General features: G+C 38.0%; 1 protein-coding gene across 8 annotated transcripts in view; it reads left to right on the forward strand.

The window, feature by feature from the left end:
• The window catches only part of JAK2 (Janus kinase 2), a 103,053-nt gene that overhangs the window by 49,036 nt on the left and 34,228 nt on the right, over positions 1–19,789 (forward strand). For 5 of the 8 annotated variants that reach the window (XM_075411133.1, XM_075411131.1, XM_075411139.1 and 2 more), the window contains 6 exons: positions 4,574–4,824; positions 12,849–12,972; positions 13,746–13,863; positions 14,414–14,559; positions 16,261–16,582; positions 18,918–19,037. In XM_075411133.1, the coding sequence (XP_075267248.1) occupies positions 4,605–4,824; positions 12,849–12,972; positions 13,746–13,863; positions 14,414–14,559; positions 16,261–16,582; positions 18,918–19,037 (1,050 nt within the window). In that variant the 5' untranslated portion in view covers positions 4,574–4,604. Of the gene's footprint in view, positions 1–2; positions 1,021–4,573; positions 4,825–12,848; positions 12,973–13,745; positions 13,864–14,413; positions 14,560–16,260; positions 16,583–18,917; positions 19,038–19,789 lie in introns of those variants that run through there. The other 3 variants (XM_075411137.1, XM_075411136.1, XM_075411140.1) reach the window with 3 other exon arrangements.

Consider the following 19,789-nt stretch of genomic DNA (forward strand, 5'->3'; position numbering starts at 1 on the left):
GGGGATTTATCTGTAGTGAGAGAATGGTTTGCTTTTTGAATCTACCAAGTTGCATGTTTTAAGTGGTATGGATTAAGATCCTAGCCCTGCAGGTTTCCCTAGAAACCCCCTACCCCCCCAAAAAAAAGACATCAACTGAAAGTGGGGGAGGATTTTTTTCAAGAAGAGAGTTTAGATCTTGCAAAACAGGAAGAGCCCATAGCTCAAATTGTCTTGTAAGAAGAAAAAAATGTTATTCTGAATGGGGCTGTGAATGCTGCATATTATTAAATCATGAGGATTTTGTAAGTCCTCCGCATTTTAATTAAATTTCTTGCTAAACGGTGGTTTTCAATCTCATTAATTAATTTCTTCCTGGTGACATAAAAAGAACTGTAAGAATTAGTGCAGCCCAGTGTGGCTGGTAAATTAGTCCTCAGTTAGGTGCACTGGAGGTACAGACAGCGACAGAGAATTATATATAAACGTGTTGCATTGTAGATGTTGGTGCTTGTGGTTAGAGCAACATGGGGAATTATTAATGTTATCCTTTAGAAACTGTGAGTTGGATTATGCAGATTAGGAACATTAAAAGAATCCTGTTGGATCAAAGCCTCTGTTCATCAGTACCAGAATCAGATCTTTTATAGTTAGTAGCTTTGATCTCCAAATCAAGATGTTTATATTCTATCCAGATTTTGTTACACATTCTTGTTACATGAACATTTACATTCTTTACCAAACACAGAAATTCTTTTGAATGACAGGATGATAACAAATCTGTTCTGTATACCCTAGAAAATGATACTCAGATATGTTCTGCAAACAGGTAGATTAATGTCTCCCAGTATACTTAGTCTTGAGTTGCTCGACTGTTACAATGGTTAGAAGAATAGGTCTTACTTTAAATATTCTGGATGAACAGCAATTTTTTTTTCTGTGTTTAATGTTTTTGTTGTGCTGGTGCAATGGTCTCTGGATGGAGCAAAAAAGGGAAAACCAGTTGTGTGCAACTGGAAACTTGTCTGCTGAGAAATACAGGTAAAAGCAGTTTTGTTAATGCTGAGCTCTTTCACACCAGGAAGTGGTGACCATGTGTTTCAGTTACTGCACCTGTGAAGCTCTGTCCATAGAACTGGTTTATATGGATCTAAAGGACAAAGGCCAAGAATATGTGTTTTCTGTTTTTCAGTGAAGAAACTGATTTAGGGATATTTGTTGCTTTCACCTGTCTGTTTCCATCAGCACTTCAACATAAAAGACAAACTTGAAAATTATTTAAATTGGGGTGGTGACACAAATACACAAATAATGTCTGGAGATTTTTCGCAGTGTTGCATGGAACCTTTGAAATTAGTCCAACAAAAAAAAGCAGAGTAGTCTGTTACAGTATTTGCTTTTCATTTTTTACTGCACTTTGTTGATATTTCATATTCTTAGGTATGATTAAGCAAGGTTCCCTTCTTGGTATATGGAGTTTTTTTACATAGAAACAATGAGTAAATGATGAGGGGGTTTTGAAATGGCAAATGTGTTTGTAAATGCACAAACTTTATGACAGAGAGCTAGGGAGAAGCCAGTCTGTTTAGTTTGCTTTTGAAATTGGTCAGGCTTTCGGTTAGTTCTATAAACAATATTTCCATTCAGTGTTGGGTGTTGGATAGACCTAATACCAAGTGACCGAGAAGAAAGGATCTGTCTGTTCAGGGGAAGGTTTGTGTTCAACAGAGGGCTAGTATTAGAGTATTTTAGAAAAATTACTGTGGCAGTTAAAGAAGACTTCTTCCAGAGATAGAAGCTGTGAATGTTTTGTATAAGCAAGTGGTAGAGCATAAACATTAAGTCCTATGTATTATTGACAGAGGTAGTGAGAAATCTTTTAAATATAATGTTTCTAGTGATGTGGTGGTTATTTTCTTCTACAAAACGTGATTTCCTTGGATTGAGAGAAATACAGTTTCTTCCTTAATTGAACGCTTAACTTTCTACCTGTGTGCTGCCTTTGCAGCTGAAAGCGCAGATCTTATCATTTAAAGGTGGCTGGCTCTGTGAGTGGGGAACAGGGAATCTATAAGCCTTGTAGATCAGGAATGTAGTGAGTGACACGTGCATGCTAAAAATTGAGGTTTATATGTCTGTGATACCTTGGCTCTTTGTGTTGCTTAGTTTGGGAAATAAAATGATGCACTTTCTCTTGGTGATGATGTCTGTCTTTTTTTTCTTTCCCCCAGAATTACCATCATGGTAGCATAGTTTTATCCTCCTGTGTGTGTAATTCAATCTTTTTATCTGTCACCTAGCTCATGGAGTTAATGTTTTCCGCCTTTAAGGTGATTAGCCTTTTTTTCTGCTGACTGAACTGTTGTCATCCATGTATGTAGCACAGGTCATCTTTAGCCCACAGAAACATATAATCATGCAGTCATTTTTTCCTCAGTAATTATAGTTAGGAGCAGAACATTTAAAAAACTTATACTCCAAACAGCTCTTTTATGGTAAAGCAACATACTTCAATATAAATAAAAGCTGTTGAAAATTGCACTTTAAGAATGTAACACCCATCTGCCTATGCAAAACAATAAACATATTAAGTTAAACAGTAACATTTGCATAGTCAATATCTTTATTAACTGTTCAGTATCTTCATCAATGATATACAGTGGGATTGAGTGCACGATCAGCAAATTTGGGGATGACAACAAGCTGTGTGGTGCGGTTGACACGCCAGAGGGAAGGGATGCCTTGACAGGCTGGAGAGGTGGGCCCATGTGAACCTCATGAAGTTCAGCAAAGCCAATTGCAAGGCCCTGCACATGGGTTGGGGCAGCCCCCGATATCAGTACAGGCTGGGGGTGAATGGATTGAGAACAGCCCTGCCAAGAAGGACTTGGGGATATTAGTAGATGAAAAATGAGTCATGAATTGGCAATGTGCAGTTGCAGCCCAGAAAGCCAATTGTACCATATGAATAGAAGTGTGGCCAGCCAGTCAAAGGGTGTGAGGGTGTGATTGTCCTCCTCTGGTCTGCTCTTTTGAGACTCCACCTGGGGTAATGCATCCAGCTCAGGGGTCTCCAGCTCAAACAGGACAATGACCTCATAGAGCCAGCCCAGAGGAGGGCCACAAAAATGGTCAGAGGTATAGAATACCTCTCCCGTGAAGAAAGGTTGACTGAATTGCGATTGTTCAGCCTGGAGAACAGAAGGCTCCAGGGAGGCCTTGTTGCAGCCCAAAGCATTCTAGGATTCTGAAAAAATCAAATCTTTATAACTGGTGGCTTATTTAGACCTATTCTGTATTTTCAAAATATGAAGTGCTGAATTCTAGGTGGTAATTACTTGAAATCCGTTTTAATAAAAGCAAGCCTTATAGACTGTGGTCAAAGCTTTTATCATAAGCATGGATTATACTGATTAAAATTATGATGAAGTCACAGAAGAGCAAAGACATTCTTTGACTGGCTTTTGGAATATGCTGTGAATCTCACTCTGTTTTAAAAAAAAGAGCTTGTTTCTTTTGTCATTATCATATATACATGTGTTTAGGTATTAAGTTATTAGTCTCTTTTTTCCTTTGGTTACTGGAGGGAGTCCAGTGGAGGACTACAAAGATGGTTAGGGGACTGAAGCATCTCCCCTACGAGGAGAGGCTGAGGGAGCTGGGCTTGTTCAGCCTGAAGAAGAGAAGGCTGCAATGGGACCTAGTATATCCTTATAAATATCTCAAGGGTGGGTGTCAGGTGGATGGGGCCAGACTCTTTTCAGTAGTGCCCAGCGACAGGACAAGGGGCAATGGGCACAAGCTGAAGCATAGGAAGTTCCGTCAGAACATGAGGAAGAACTTCTTCCCTCTGAAGGTGACGGAGCCCTGGAACAGGCTGCCCAGGGAGGATGCGGAGTCTCCTTCTCTGGAGACATTCAAAACCTGGCTGGCTGAGGTCCTGTGCTGCCTGCTCTAGGTGGCAGGGATGGTTGCACTAGATGATCCTCAGAGATCCCTTCCCACCCCTAACATTCTGTGATTCTGTTTATCAGAGAGGATTTTTAGCTTGAGTTCCTGATGAATAGACGTGAATGATTATTCTGAAAGGAGGTCTTGGAAGTCCTCCCATTTGTAGATACAAAACAAGTCTGTTTACTTAGAGTCTCATGTTAGTTAGCACATTTTCTTCATCAGTGTCAGTTTGTGACCTAGCTAGTTGTCTTGTAAATTCTCAGTGCAACCTTTGCATTTAAACTGGGATCATAATGAGTTGCACAGATGCCATTAAAGGGATTATTCTGGCTTTCAGGTTTAACTAGCATGTTTCAGTTGGACAGGTGAGCACACCCTGTGTAAAATCCAGTGAGAGGTAATATCCTCTAGCTGGACTCCCTATTAGTACCTTTGTTTTTCCTGTCACAGTGTCTGTCTTTTTTCAGACAAGGTCTATATCGTAAATGAAAGAGAAACTCAGCCTTTGGTAGACTTTAAGCTATTCTCTTGTCCTCAGCTGTTTAATGTTTTTCCTGTATCAGAACAGTACTGTCATTAAAAGTATTACAAGCAAAACCAAATACAGTTAGTCAAGAAGTACTCCTTACATTTCTTGTAGGCAAATGCTGTGAACAGAACCATAACAAACAATGGCCTGTCTTACAATGACAAATATGGAAGGTACAGCAACTTCTACTGTCCACCAGAATGGTGACATCCATGGGAATACCAATGCACCCAAGCAGACAGAACCATTGCTTCAAGTGTACCTGTATCATTCTCCTGGGAAGACGGGAGGAGATTACCTTCAATTTCCAGCTGGAGAATACGTTGCAGAGGAGATTTGTGCTGCTGCCTGTAAAGCTTGTGGTAAGTATATACATAACAGTTTTCCTAATGAAGGAGTGAATTTCAACTTAATGCAAGAAAGTTTTCAATAATCCACAGTTCATCAAAAGGGGTGGCATTTTAACTGAAATGCTGATCTGTCTGTTCTTTCAGAAGTAATCAGTATCAGAAGTAATTAGCTCCAGGCTGCAAAACTGTTCGTGTTGGAATGGTTGTGAAACTGAGATCATAATTGGGTGATTGCCATCTTTTTTTGAATTTGGGGGTATACTGTACTTTACCTGGAAGTCGTCTTTCCTTTAGCTGAGATATAGTTTGTATAGTTAAATCACAGCAGGAGCTGGAAACAGCTTGAATTAATTTCTGATGCAGCTCTGCAAAACAGATTGGTCCTGGAAATTATGCGTATATCGTATATTATAAATGCTTAATCACTTGCAGATGGAAACTGTTCCATTAGATGTAACATGACTCCTCATGTGCACATGGTTAATGCTTTTCATAATAATTTAGGAAATAATGTAATGTGATATGGGAGCTTTAGGCAGGTAAGCACATACGCATTCAGCAGAAGCACTGCCCAGCATGCATTCCAGGAGACCGTGAGGAAGTAGTGTGGTATTTAGAGGTGTGCAGGGTTTTAGCTGTGTGAGATTCAGCTGCTCTAATGATCTTGTAGGTCTGAGTTTGACAAATGGGCCTGGGAGTGTTCTCAAAGTTAAGGTATCTTTTTGATGGTGACTCAAATCTAAGATCTTCCAGATGTCTTCCACTCTGTCCTCAAGGTTCTGTTGTCTCTTTTCCTCCCCCTGAAAAAAAAAATGTCTCCCCACTTCAGAAAATATGCCCATGCTTATTTTTATAATAAGGATAGATTTCTTCACACTGGTGCCCATGTTTTTTGGGCTTCAGTTCTGCCCCTGTTTGGTTTGTCAGCTTAGTTCAGACCCTCAGGTACAGCATCTAAAGGTGTGTAAGGCTACGGCGTGGGGGCACAAAGTGTCTTCTCTTCCTGAATATTGAATTTTTATGTTAGGTGAGAGTTATTTTTTTTTTAATGGAAATAAATACTGTTGTAGTCACTGAGGGTATTGCTGAGGGAGTGAAATAGAGAACAATTTTACTAGGTAGTAGTGGGAAGAAATGCTTCTTTGTCTAACTTATTCATGTATCAACCTGCCAGAATATTAAACTGACAAGGGTTTGTATCCATCCAATTCAGTATGTTCAAAATAATATGGTCTTGGAAATAATGTACTGTATCATCAACCATGACCTCAGGTGCTTTGCTTCCTATTTGACTAGATTTTTTTTTTTTGTGATAGAAGAACAGCAAGTCGTGTGAATACAAATTTTTCAGTTACCCTTCTAATGAATCAGTTAAAGCTCACATTTCAGAAAATCTCCCAACCTAGTCTGAATTAACTGGAATAGTAACTATGTTTGTTTGATCAGCTGATTTTGCTGGAATAGTAACTACCCAGTTTGATTAGCTGTTTCCACTGTTACTGCTGGTCTGTCCACTTTTATCCTTTTTCTCTGGTTTGAATTTTCCTTGCTTCAGTTTTCAGGTGTTTGCACAAGTTATGTTTTTCTTCTCCTTTCTCCATCACCCCCTAAGGAGATATTTATGTGCCATAATCAAATTATCTTTAGGTCTTTTTTTTGATAAAACTTAAACTGATTGATTTCTGTAGCTTGAATGTCGTCACTGTTTTAATTTTTTGGCTGTCTTCTGCACTGTATCCAGTTTCCAAGGAAAATGTGCAGAGCAGGCCGTGTGTGATATTCTTCTCACCCACATCACAAACATACAAAATCCAGTTCCTGCTAATCTACAAACCTAGTTAGTCTTGTTTCCCGTGACATCATCTGAAGACTTCATACTCTGTCGCTTGTTTTGTCAGGCCTCACCAATCCTTCCCAAGGCTTCTGGCTTTCTGGGGTACCAGTTTCTGCTTTGCTGGTATGGCTAGTACCTAGCTTCTAGGTGTATGCTTTTATACTTGACTGTTTTAAAAAAATAGAATAATTTTGTAAGAGTAGTACTACTTGTCAAGTTGTTTTTATATTTGTTTCTATTGTTTCAGCATTCTTCACCAGACTTTCGAAAGTATATCAGTAGTGATTTACACTACCTGTATAAATAAAATGTTTTGTCATGTTGAGCCTTTATCATTTAGAGCTGAAGTAGACAGTCCTCTGAAGAGAGGTTTCTGCCTGGCAGCTACTATGGCAGCAACATTTTCCTCAAAGGAATTTGTAACTGCATTTCTTTCTGAATTGGTGGAAAAGGCTGAGATCGCTGCAGTTTTTTTGTTCTTTTCCATAACAGTTATTAGTGCTTAAATCACAAGGTACCACTTCTTACTAGTTTCTGGTTTTCCTAGGAGGTTTTGTGGTTGTATGGCAGAACATGTAGGTCTGCAAAGCCTGTACAGTCAAACAATGTTTATGTTGGCAAGACTTGTCTTTCAAGAGTTAGCTGTGCATCAGAAGACTTCATAAAGAAGAGAGTGGTGCAGGTACTAGGCATGTATGAAATAATAACAAGCTTGGTAATTGTTAATGAACTTTCTCTGTGATCTGAGCAATTGTGAGATCTCTTGGTAGGAGATCTGATTACGTCAACGTAAGACTGTTGTTGGTGGCAAGCAGGACTGGATCTAGGCTAAAAAAAACGAAGTGTAATTGAAAATAAGGTGAACTGAATTTTACTGTAGTGTAGGTAAATCAGATACAGACTACTGGGAACATCTGAAGTCTTTGAGTTTGAATCTTGGATGTATTTATTTGTATACGGAAAGAAGGATGTTTTATATGCTATGTTAGTGTCACTATGCTGTACCAATAATTTTTCAATAAGGTACTACTCAGTCTCTTGTCAGTGGATGTAAGAGGTTTTTATCATCAGATAATTTAAAAACAACTGAACAAACAAACAACCCCACAACTTGGACTGTACACTGTGAGTTACCAGAATAATACGTTATACACAAGACCAGTATTACATGGAAAAATAATTTTATTTTAATTTTTAAAATAACAATTTGTTGATTTATTCCATCAGCTGAATAATAAAGAGTAAAAAATATATGCATCACTTGTGTGTATAATCAAAATTATTACTCAGTTAAAGTTAACAAAGTGAAGATATTTTTATATTACATGAGGCAAGTGAGTTTGTAAGTCACAGTTAAAACAGTTACAGTTGTAAGCAAAGCATTGCTTTGGTGTTAGCCACGTAAATTTGTGCCATTTTCTTGAAAATGTTAATAAAGTAGTAGTAAGGTATGCAGAGCTAGTGACTTTAAATGTAACTATAACATTTAAATAGCACACTGAAAAATTTTTTGGCAAAGTCAATCGAGGACCATAGTCTTGTTTAGCGTCTTGGATTTCTGCCATGGCTTGTCCATCTGGTGTATATGAACCCTAAATTTCTGCAGGCTGTATCTGACATTTTACAGGCAGTTGTTCTGATTTCCCTCCTCCTTTCTGTTAGAATCGGTAAACCCTGAAATTTTAACTTTTTAATGGAACTAGAATCCCAGGAGCAGACTAGTTCGATGATCCTGACTGTGTTGCTGAGTTACAGACAGCTAGCAGCTAACAAAATACTTTGAATTTGTTGGCTTCTGCATTTGGGGCTTTTTTTGGGTTTGTGGTTTTTGTGGTGTGGGTTTTTTTGTTTGTGTCTTTTTTTTAATGTTGGTATCCTGAAACTCCATCTAGGAACCTCTTAATTCTCACCTATCTGATTTGCAGATAGATTGGAAGTTCCATAGTACATTACCTGAAAACTGCTGGTGCCTCCTGGAAATCTGTAAGATAGCAGAGAATTTTTGATAACACGGAAGTGAAAACACTGTTTCAAAACACTTAATGTGACTAAACACTGACAGTGTCTGCAGTCTATTAAACGTTTTCAAGGGAGTGACTGCGTTGCATAACATGATGATTGTGATGATCTGTAGTACCCCTTAGCTTGTGTGGTTCAGAGGAGATTCCTTGTTAGTAGCAAGAGAATTTTACACAGATTTATCCTTAACATGCTCAACGTCCAGAATTTGCATGGCTCAGAGTTACCACGGGTTTTAACTGCCCATTGTGGATTTTGGGGGGAAACTGGGTTTTTTGAGTTTGTTTTTTAGTTTTGTTTGTTTTTTTTCTTGAGTGATAGCCTTTCCTGAAAATACGTACACAACATCCTCCACCCTGCCCCAACGTGAGGAACGGATTAGTCAGAATTCTGGGCAATTCTGGTTTGCCAAGAAAGGAAGCAGGCTTTGATTAACAATTCAGAAAACATTTTGTTGACAGGATAGTGACATTGAATGTGATGTCAGAGTTCGGTAAGTTTCCGGTTTGTATGAAAGATCAGGGTAAGAGTTTATTTTGATGTAAGAAAAGCCAAGCATTTTTCCATCTGGTATGTTCAAGACTTTGTAAGTTTTCGATAGTGTACTTCACAGTTTTGTGTGTGAGAACTGACTAATGTTTATGTTGGACTTCGAAAATGTGAGATTTTTTAATTGTTTTTGATCATTAACTCCATGCAACTAATTGCTTTTATCTGTATATGTCTAGTGACTTATTAATATGCTTGAATTGACAGTTTCATAAGACATTATTTCTGCTATAGATGATACATGGCTTCCACATTTCATAGCCGTGTCATGGCTTTTTGCAATTTATGGTTTCTGGTTTTTATTTTTTCTTTACAGAGGAACGTTATCTAATGAACACATACCATATGGGTGAAAGGCTACCTAATGCCAACAACAGAAGAAATATAGAAAAACTGCATTTCCTTACGCTACTTCATTTACCCTGAAGTAGCTGACTTATCTCGATATACAGCTCTAAAATCAGAATGAGGAAAGGAAGAAAATACTATGCAGATCATTCTTTTTCTTTAGGTTTGAAGTAGAAGTTTGAGGAATAGACTTGTGCTGTGTTACAGCCATTCAAGATGTTACTTGACCGTCTGTATAGCATGATGAGGCTCCTTTATTTAGCCCTATGTGCTAAGTAAGATACCTGCCAAGAGACAGTCATGTTTTTGTGTTCGCACTAGTCGAGAAATTTATTGAATAGCCTTTGCTGGAGAAGCAAAGAGGAGAACGACTCTGCTTTATTACATCTGAGTCACTATCTCCTCTCCTAAGTAATCATTGATTGATTTGATAGCATGGTAAGTGCAGTGAAGAAATCCAGGGGAGATTTTTTAGTACCTGTTCTGAACAGCTTTTCTGATTTTACTTGTGTTGAAAATATATTTCTCAGAAGTTTTCACTATTGTTGACATATCTAGACTTCATCAGGAGACTTTGATTCCCCAACCTCCCATACCTCCACCCCCCAGTTATTTGTTTTTTGTTGTTTCTGGAGAAAACACTTAAATACTGCAGTTACCATTTGCTTGAAAATTCCCTACAATTAATAGTGCCAGTAAGAATTACATGACAAGATATGTTTCTGGCCTCTCTGCTTTCATCAGACGACTGTGGACAATTTTCAAGACGCTAATGAGGGGATTTACTCGTTCGATCGTTGAACTTTTTGAAGCGTAGCAATACTCTGGCACAAGTGCATAATTCTGAAAGGGAAGAAAAATGTGTTACACTTCTTGAAAAACGTGTACGATCTGTATGTCATTGAGCACTGACAGTAAAGGTACAAGTTACCATTCAGAATTGTAAATGCTGAAATATGAGAGATGGATGAGTGCACAATTTACTTTTGTACACAGGAAAACAGCAAAGAAGATTTTTTGGAATCTTTTTTTTGTTAATGCCAACATTTCTGACCTGTAGGGGAAATTCCAAAGTCATGTTCCTTGCTTAGTGAAAGAATGGCAATTATATGATCTGGATTGAAATGTCTGTGGGGTTTTTTGTTTTGGTTTGGTTTTTTTAAGAGGTGGGGACAGGGATAGGTGGTGTCTGTAATGTATTTGATGGAATACAGCAGCTTAACATTTGAATTTGAGAATATGACTTGGAGATTTTTTCTTGTTCAGTGAGCTTACATGGCATTGTTAATATATTGTTACAGGAAAAGTAGTAGTGAGACTAGGTAAATGTTCAGCATTGCCTTGAATGGTGTTTAGCATCTGGCTAGAATCCTGAAATAGGCTGGTGATTCACATGCATTACGCTGTGAATGATCTGAAATTATTTGGGATACAGGCACCACAGTCTTAAAGCTACAAAATCAATTGTTAGTCCTTTATAGACAACTGATCTGTAATACAATCTGGTTCATCCCACTTCACACATCAAATGAGAACCATGTTTGGTGGCGTGGTATGGATTTCTTTTTAACTCCATAAAGTGGAGTTAATTTAGTATTTCTCAGTTCTCTGATGGATCAAATATGTCTTACAGCACCATAAATTTGCAACATCTAGATTTACAGCGAATCCTTCAGTGACTAATCCCTTCAGGGTTATTCCTGTGGGGGTCTTGTTTAGTTTTGGTTTCTCTTTGGTTACTTTACGTAATTGTTTCCAGTTCTGTGGTTTCCTGTAAGTCTATGACTTCTTTTCATAGAAAATGATGTGTTAGGACCTGTAGTTCATGTATCTTTTGGTGATCTTTGGTTTAAACAAGTGTCAGATGGTTAGCCTGTAGATTTCACCTGTTTAATATGACATCTGCACAGTAGACCTTTTGTTCTTAGCCCTCTTACTGGCTCCCTACAGGGACAAACACCATTTTGTAACAGATTTAAGCTAGTTGTTATTTAAGACTGTTTGTTCCACAAGCTTATACATTTTCATATGTGGAGTTGATTAGTTGTTTCTAACTGATTGCCTTGCATGCACTACAGATGTGATGAAAGAAATTTGTGTCTGTCACCTTCAGTAGTTACCTAGGTGTTGTTCAGAACAGAAAGAAGGAGGGGATTTTTTTTTCTCCTCCTGGTTTCTGGTGAGAATTTCTATGATTTCATTCTAAGTCTTTGGGGAGGGTTGTGAGTACTTTGCCTTTTCCAAGAATTCTTCTGTCTCTTAATGTCATTTTAAGTTACTTTTGTTGTAACTTTGTTGCTTTTTCAGTATTTCTTGCCTACTTCCCCCCAAGGTGTCTTGCTTGATTGTAAACAGTTTTCTTTCATCATGACCTACTGTGACTTTCCCAATGTAATTTTCATCCTACTCCCTGACCTCTAGACCTGTATCTCTTCCTGTCTTCAAAATACGTTTGTCAGTGGTTGAAGTTCATCCTTTTGTGCTGTCAATTCTCAGGCATTTAACCTGTTTTCCAAATCATAGCACTGGCATCGTGTGGTTGCATAACACTGCAGCATAGCACAGCGCTGTGGCATCTGTCTTACTTTAGGCTGTACTTTCAGCTGGGAGCCCCAAAGCCAAGGTAAACTCTGGTACTGCTGAAGAGTTGATGCTCAACTGATTTCTGTAGTTTTTGATTAAGCAGGAGTGCTTGTCAGTTCTCGTTAAAACAATCCTCAGTTGTTGAGGGGAAAAGAGTATTTTCCAGTTTTGTTCAATTAACAGTATATGTTTAGATTTGTTCTCAACTGAGCTACTGAAATGTAAATAGCAGGTGGTTGTCCTAGTCACGATGAACTTCTGTGTATTGCTTTATTTCTGATCTTTTTTTTTTATCAGTCTAAAATATTAAAATCAATGCCTAGGTCTGTTTTTGGAGAAGGTAAGGAAAAAGGTAATGCACTGTTGATAGCTGTTAGTAAGCTGAGAGGCTAAGAAGCCATTGTATTAAGTGCCATGCAGAGAAAATCTTGCAATCTAGCAGTGAAGTATAGAATAGCAGGTGAACACAGCCTGCAGTCAGAGAACATAAAAGAAGAATGAGAAAATAAACCAGCAAAAACAGTCTGCCGGTTTTGGGGGTGATGATTGCAGTGCTGTTGATGGTGATAGAGCAGTGCAATGAATAGTTGGAGAATATGTGCCAATACGCTACTTTTAACCCATGATATTTTTTTTTTCAGTTAGGTTGATTCTTTGTGAAAAAAATTTCCTATAAATGTTTGCTTCTGTGTTCTTTGTTTAGGCATCATGCCAGTGTATCACAACATGTTTGCACTCATGAGTGAAACAGAGAGAATGTGGTATCCCCCAAATCACATCTTCCATGTAGATGAAACAACCAGACTCACCCTACTTTACCGGATAAGGTAATCAAATGTTATGCACTTTTCGTGGTAAAACAAAATAACATGAGAAACACAACCAATAAGATATTTAGTTTAATCATAGTTTCTGTAAGAAGTTATGAGTAGGTTGTTGGTGATATCTGAATAAGAGATAGAAAAAAGAATCAAAATTATTGGAGTAGGTTTGAATAACATATTTTATCGATTGTCTGTATGTCATATGTTTGCCATGTCAGACTGAGGAAACAATGCAAAATACAGCAGAAGTATAAATAATATTTTTCTTAATAATGAGATATCTCATCTCCTCTGTGCTTGCCTGTTTGAAATTAGTGGCAGTTCTGAAGAGCGGAGTAATTATGCTGTGTGGTCAGGCAGATGTCTATAATAAAACCATTTTGCTCTAACCTGATTTTTTTAATGTGGATGTCTAAAGCTAGAGTCACAGTTTTCCTTATGTGAAAGATGTTGTTTATTTACATTGTAGAATGTGGCCTGAGTGTTTCTTTAGGAACTGTCTCAAAAGAAACTGGAAGACAGTAACAGAAAATTCTCTATATTCTGATTAGTGTGGATAACTTTGCAGAGCTCCTTGTTCGTTCCGATACAGCTTATCGCCCTGCTGAAATGTTGTAGTACTTTAAGACACAAACAACTGGATCCAAAGCCTTCTGTTGACTAACTGGGGCTTCTTATGGATCCTCCAAACTAACTACATGTCTGTGAAAGCAATGTCTGGTGTTGGTGAGCAAAAGTACCCGTTTATTGATGTTTGCTTAAATATTTCCTAACAGATTTTATTTTACCCACTGGTATTGCAATGACAACAATAGAGCATATCGGTATGGCATTCTTCGAGGTGCAGAAAGCCCTGTTCTTGATGATCTTGTCATGTCTTACCTATTTGCACAGGTATGCTTTGCTTCTTTTTTTTTTTTTTTTAATGGTAAAGGTTGTTAGTATTTATTCCCATTCAAGTCTACGGATAGTAACTGTGTAGGCTCTTTTAACAGCTGGTAGCCTACTCAAGATGCAAATGAAATCCCATGTCATATTGTGAATTTGGAGAAATGAAACTCAAGTGGCAGTTGTGGGGAGAGCAGTGAGAGTGTGTAGCTCCTTTCTTGTGCCACTGCCATCTGGAAGTCTTTCAGTGTGACTTTCGTTTTGGACTGACACAATGTAGAACAACATCCTCTCCATATGGACTTTTTCAAGATTTGAAGCAATATTTTTAGAAGAATTTTTTTTAAGCATGGTGGTAGCTGGTATCCATTATGAACATTTTTGTGGACTAAGGGGTTCATTCAGAAGAATGCAGTCTTGGGGAAAAAAAAATCAAAAAATCACAACAAAAAAAACCCCCAAAACACACAAACAAAAAAATACACCCCCAAAAACTTTTATTGGTGAGCAGCAGAGCTACAGTTTTAATTTGCTTTCTTGCATTCTTCTTTCTCAGTGGAGAGATGATTTTCTGGATGGATGGATACAGATGCCTGTTACTCATGAAACACAAGAAGAATGCCTTGGAATGGCTGTTCTGGATATGATGAGAGTGGCCAAAGAAAAGGACGAAACCCCATTGGCTATTTACAATTCAGTCAGGTGACTCCATACTTAATAACTGTATCACACCTATGAGATATCTAAGCACAGTATTTTTGCACTTTAGCATCTGGGAGGAGATATTCAGCTGTTGGCAAATGATTTATTCTAGCATAACAATTCCATAAACTTACCTACAGTGTAAACTAGAGATTAATAGAGAGCTTCTGTCATGATGGCAATTGAATTTTTTGGGTATGTGGTCTTTGTTCCCTTAATGAGAGGTAAGGCAGCAGCTGCGCATACGGGAAAGGATGTAAGCAATAATTTGAGTTGGGAGAGACCTCTGGAAGTCATTAGATGCAACCTCCTGCTCAGATCAGGGCCAGCTTCAAAGTTAGATGAAGTTACTCAGGACCTTGTCCAGTCAAGTTCTGAAAATGTCCAAGGATGGGGATTCTACCATATCTCTGGGCAGCTTTATCCTGTGTATGATCACCCTCACTGAGGAAGATTTTCTTCGTACCTAGTAAGTCTCCTCTGACATACTGTGTGTCTGTTGCGACACATCTGAGAAGAGTCTAATTCAGTCTTCTCAATAACCATTTGTTAGTTGAAGACAATCACAGAATGTTCGGGGTTGGAAGGGACCTCTGTGGGTCATCTAGTCCAACCCCCCTGCCGAAGCAGGGTCACCTACAGGAGGCTGCACAGGACCTTGTCCAGGCGGGTCTTGAATATCTCCAGAGAAGGAGACTCCACAACCTCCCTGGGCAGCCTGTTCCACGGCTCCGTCACCCTCAGAGGGAAGAAGTTCTTCCTCATGTTCAGACGGACCTTCCTATGCTTCAATTTGTGCCCATTGCCCCTTGTCCTGTCACTGGGCACCACTGAAAAGAGTTTGGCCCCATTCTCCTGACACCCACCCTTCAGATATTTATAAGCATTTATAAGGTTTAGTAGAACACCCTACTTGAGCCGCCTTTTCTCCAGGCTGAACAAATCAAGCTCCTTTATGCCTCTTCTGTCATGTCATGTGCTCCAGGCTCTTAACCATCATGGGCAGATCTCCACTAAACTTGCTTGAGGTTATCAATTCACTTTGGTTTGATAAATAAATAAATTTGATAACCCAACCTAATGGATTTCCACTCCAGCTGAGTTAATTGTGTCCCTGCTTAGTACTTAATGCTTGATATTTGTCTTTTAATGAAACCTAGCAAGAGTATTAAAAACCAGAATAAGACAATGAATTAGCTTACTGATGGCCGGTGACAAACTGCTCTTTTGCCCCTTGATAGAATATGGACTGTGATATAGGAACTTCAGTGAGAACCAACCACAGTCTTGTTTTCTACCACCTGTATTTTCAGCCAGGATATTTTATCCATGTAGTTCCATACATCTGTGCAGTATCCTCTTTCCAACTTCTACACCAAACAAAGCAACTGTGTAATTTCTGCTGCCTTACCTCAGAACTTCAGTAAAGACCAGAACAGACATGTCTGGATTTATGGAAAATACATTGTGTAATAGTGTTGAAACTGAGTGGGGGGGGAAATGGAAGAAAAGACAGAGCTCTGTTTGAAAGAACATACTACACACTGATGAAAGGATCCTTGTTATACTACAGTTTAAAGAATAAGGTTATATTTAGAGGAAAAGATATTTTCACGTTGACTTGTTTAGCACAGAACTAATTAGCTTTGCTGGTCTTAATGGATAAAGTTAGTAGGTTTTTTGCTGGTTATGTGTTCACAGCTACAAACAGTTTTTGCCTAAATGTGTGCGAGCAAAAATCCAAGAATACCACATCTTGACACGAAAAAGAATAAGGTACAGGTTCCGCAAATTTATACAACAGTTTGGCCAATGCAAAGCTACTGCCAGAAATTTGAAACTAAAGTATCTTATAAATCTGGAAACCCTTCAGTCTGCCTTCTATTCAGAGGTTTTTGAAGTAAAAGAACCTGGTGGAGATCCTACTGGAGAGGAAAGTTTTGCAACCATTGTAATAACTGGAAATGGTGGAATTCAGTGCTCAAGAGGAAAACTTAAAGACTGTGAGACACTGGCAGACCAGGTAATTTCTTTTATTATTTTAATAATTGTGTAGTTTATAATGTGAGAGAGTGATTACCTTATGTTAGAAGTTCTGATTTACCCAAGGTAAATTTGGTACGTAAATTTTACTTCACAGTGATGAGAGGCTCATGGAAATGTATTGACTTAAACAGTGCAGGATTTTAAAATTAGTTTTTTACTGAGGTATTAGAAGACAGTGAATACTTGACATGTAATACTTCTGTGCTTGACAAATGAAAAATTCAGTGTTGGACCTTCGTTACTGTAAAAAAATCAATGTGGAACAATAGCAACCCTACATCCAGGTATAGGTAAAATGCACAAATCCTCAAATTCTCTTTGAAAGCAGGGTTTTAAGGACTCCAAAACCCAGGTAAATTGAGCTATACCTCTTTCCTGTTACAGTCAGACTCCTACCAGTGTCTGAGCTAGCAAATTTGAAGTGACATTTCTGTGACTGCAGAGTCCATATACTTTCTGTTCAGGAATTAGATGCTAAATGGTTCAAATAAGTGCTAGTAATCATGTGCTGTTGCATTTTTACTTATTAGTATTATTTCTTTTATGTGTGATTTCCCAGCATGACTATTCATTTTGTCAAATTTACCAGAATCTGAAACAAACTCATAGCAGTATACCATGAGAGTGTGGGAATATTCCAGAGGTAAAATTAAAGGCAAAGTGTAACACATGTCGCTTTTCCAAAATAATTGCATCTATTAGTTTGGTAGTTTTGATGCATAACATGTAGCAGTCAAGACCAAACTACAAAAGGTTTTATTTTTACAGTATGCTATAATAATTTGTAAAAATGATATTTTTTGGTAATACTTAACAAAAAAAAAATCTGATTACGTACCTAGATTTTTTAAGTGTAGTGTTCTTAGAATATTTGTGGATTGACATTAGGACCAGTTGCCTCATTCGTAGTTAAGTGTCAGCCCTCTGCCTTTCTTAAGTTGCCTGTAAGTGCAGTTGCTCTGGCAGCAGCAAATAGAAATGTTAGATTTTGCAATTTCTAGTTTTAGGTGTACAAAATTTACGCATACTATGCTGTTTGGGCCTGATAACCAAGCCTTTAGTAAGAGTATTGTTTAAACTGATCATATTTCCTATAGAGATTGCCAAATTATTTTTCCATAATTAAGAATATTACCATCCCACTTATTGACCAAGACATGGTGTAGAGTGCACATGTTTTCACTGGTACAGAAACTGTTTATGAAATCGGTTATGGAATCTTAGTAAATGAGTAAGGCTGCTTGTAAGTGCAACCGTAACTCCTGTTTCAGCAAATTACGCTGATGAATCTTTATTAAGATACTGAATTGAAACAAATTTTTTTTTGAAGGCAGGAATGACATATGTGGGGTAGATTGTGAAGAAATTTTGCCAGTTCACATTTCCAGCAACCAGATGAACAAATAGAGCTTCAAATGCTCTGAAGTCCCTGAGCTGATTTATTCTGGCTGATACCCACTGAGTCTTACAGCCTTGATTATTACACCTGTTTATGTATTAGGATGTGCTTGCAGCCATATGAATGGAGCATTCTGACTTGAATAAAATCTGTTTGCTCTAGGAGAATAATTTTAGATAGATAAATCTACCTTTATCTAAGGATGTTACTTAGCACCTGAAGCTCTACTGAAAACAAAACTAAGTATATAGTATGAAAAACATGACATTGTAATTTGATTTGTGATAGACTGAAGGAAGTGGTACAGAATATCATATGGTCAAAAACTACCTGCATTTGCTATCAAAGGAGAATGTGTCTTGGATTTCCCATGTAATTAGGATTGGTACTTGAAGTTACCTAGTCAGTTATGACCCTGGCTGATGGGAGAACTTTCTGTTAGACCCTTTCTTCATTCATATTACATCTGTCTCTTCAGTAGCCGATTTTGCAGTTTTTATCACTCTGAACGAAGTTGTGACATTTTGGATTGTCAGCAGGCTTTCTAAACCTCTTTAATCAGGATGCTCAAAAAAACCCCAAACCCAGAATTTATCAAAATACTCTGTTATTAATCCTCACAAAATATTACAGAGCAAAGAAGTATCTACAATAAAGAAAAATAACCCTTATATGGATATTTCCATTCACGGTTCCTGGATCTTTGTGTGTTTTTTAATTGATGCTCCTAGTGATGGTCCCATAAACATGAAATCCCTTTGTTTATTTGTAGTGGCATATTTAAGATGTTATGATACTCTGTGTTGCTAGCTTACAAGTTCAGAGTTGTGTGAATTCTAGTGCTGCAAATGGGGAGGTTTTATTGGTTGCTATTTGTTATTACTGAACATTATATAACCAATATTTATTGCAGGATTTACAAACATACTGTGATTTTCCCGATATAATTGATGTCAGCATTAAACAAGCAAGCCAAGAAGGCTCCAGTGAGAGAAGAATTGTCACCATTCACAAACAAGACAGCAAGAATCTGGTCTGTTTACTTTGCTTGCTGTTCTTTGAAATAGATGTTGCTTTGAGGAGACAGTCTGATTGCTGTGGTGTTGGTGGTATTGTATAACCAATTACCAAGTTAATTAAGCATGAGGTAAAACTAAATGCATTTCAACAGTATAAGTGGTGTAGTGGAACACCAAAGGTGTGCATTCAAAGCTTTGTGCATGGACTGAAATACAAATAGATGTTTATAGCTGAGCATGATTTCTGATATACAGTTTGGTTCTGTTCTTTGTTGGAGCCTAAAACCTGAGTCTGTGGTTGTAGCTATCAAGCATACTGTTTCCATACTGTCATGGTAAGCTGTCTGCCAGTGACCAACACATTGAAAAAGGCTTCAAAATGCTCTGAAGGGATGATGATGATACACAGAAAATGAGTATTGGGATAAAGTTAATGTTGTTACTTTTACTGTTTAAAATTCTTGGAAGAAGATCTTAAGAAAGCATTTTATAAATTAATATAAGCAGTTGTTTCAGTTTGAACTCCAGCATTGCACTTGAGTCAGGCTTTCCCACAGGTGTAACTGTTACATAGTTGTGGTGGGTTGACCTTGGGTGGACTCTCACTCCCCTTCCTCAACTGGACAGGGAGAGAAAAATATGACAAAAGGCTCATGGGTCAAGATAAGGACAGGGAGAGGTCACTCACTGACTAGTCATGGGCAAAACAGACTTGACTCGGGGAGATTAATTTATTACCAATTAAATCAGTGTAGCGTAATGAGAA

The sequence above is a fragment of the Opisthocomus hoazin genome, chromosome Z, assembly GCF_030867145.1.
Source record: "Opisthocomus hoazin isolate bOpiHoa1 chromosome Z, bOpiHoa1.hap1, whole genome shotgun sequence".
Lineage (NCBI taxonomy): Eukaryota > Metazoa > Chordata > Aves > Opisthocomiformes > Opisthocomidae > Opisthocomus > Opisthocomus hoazin.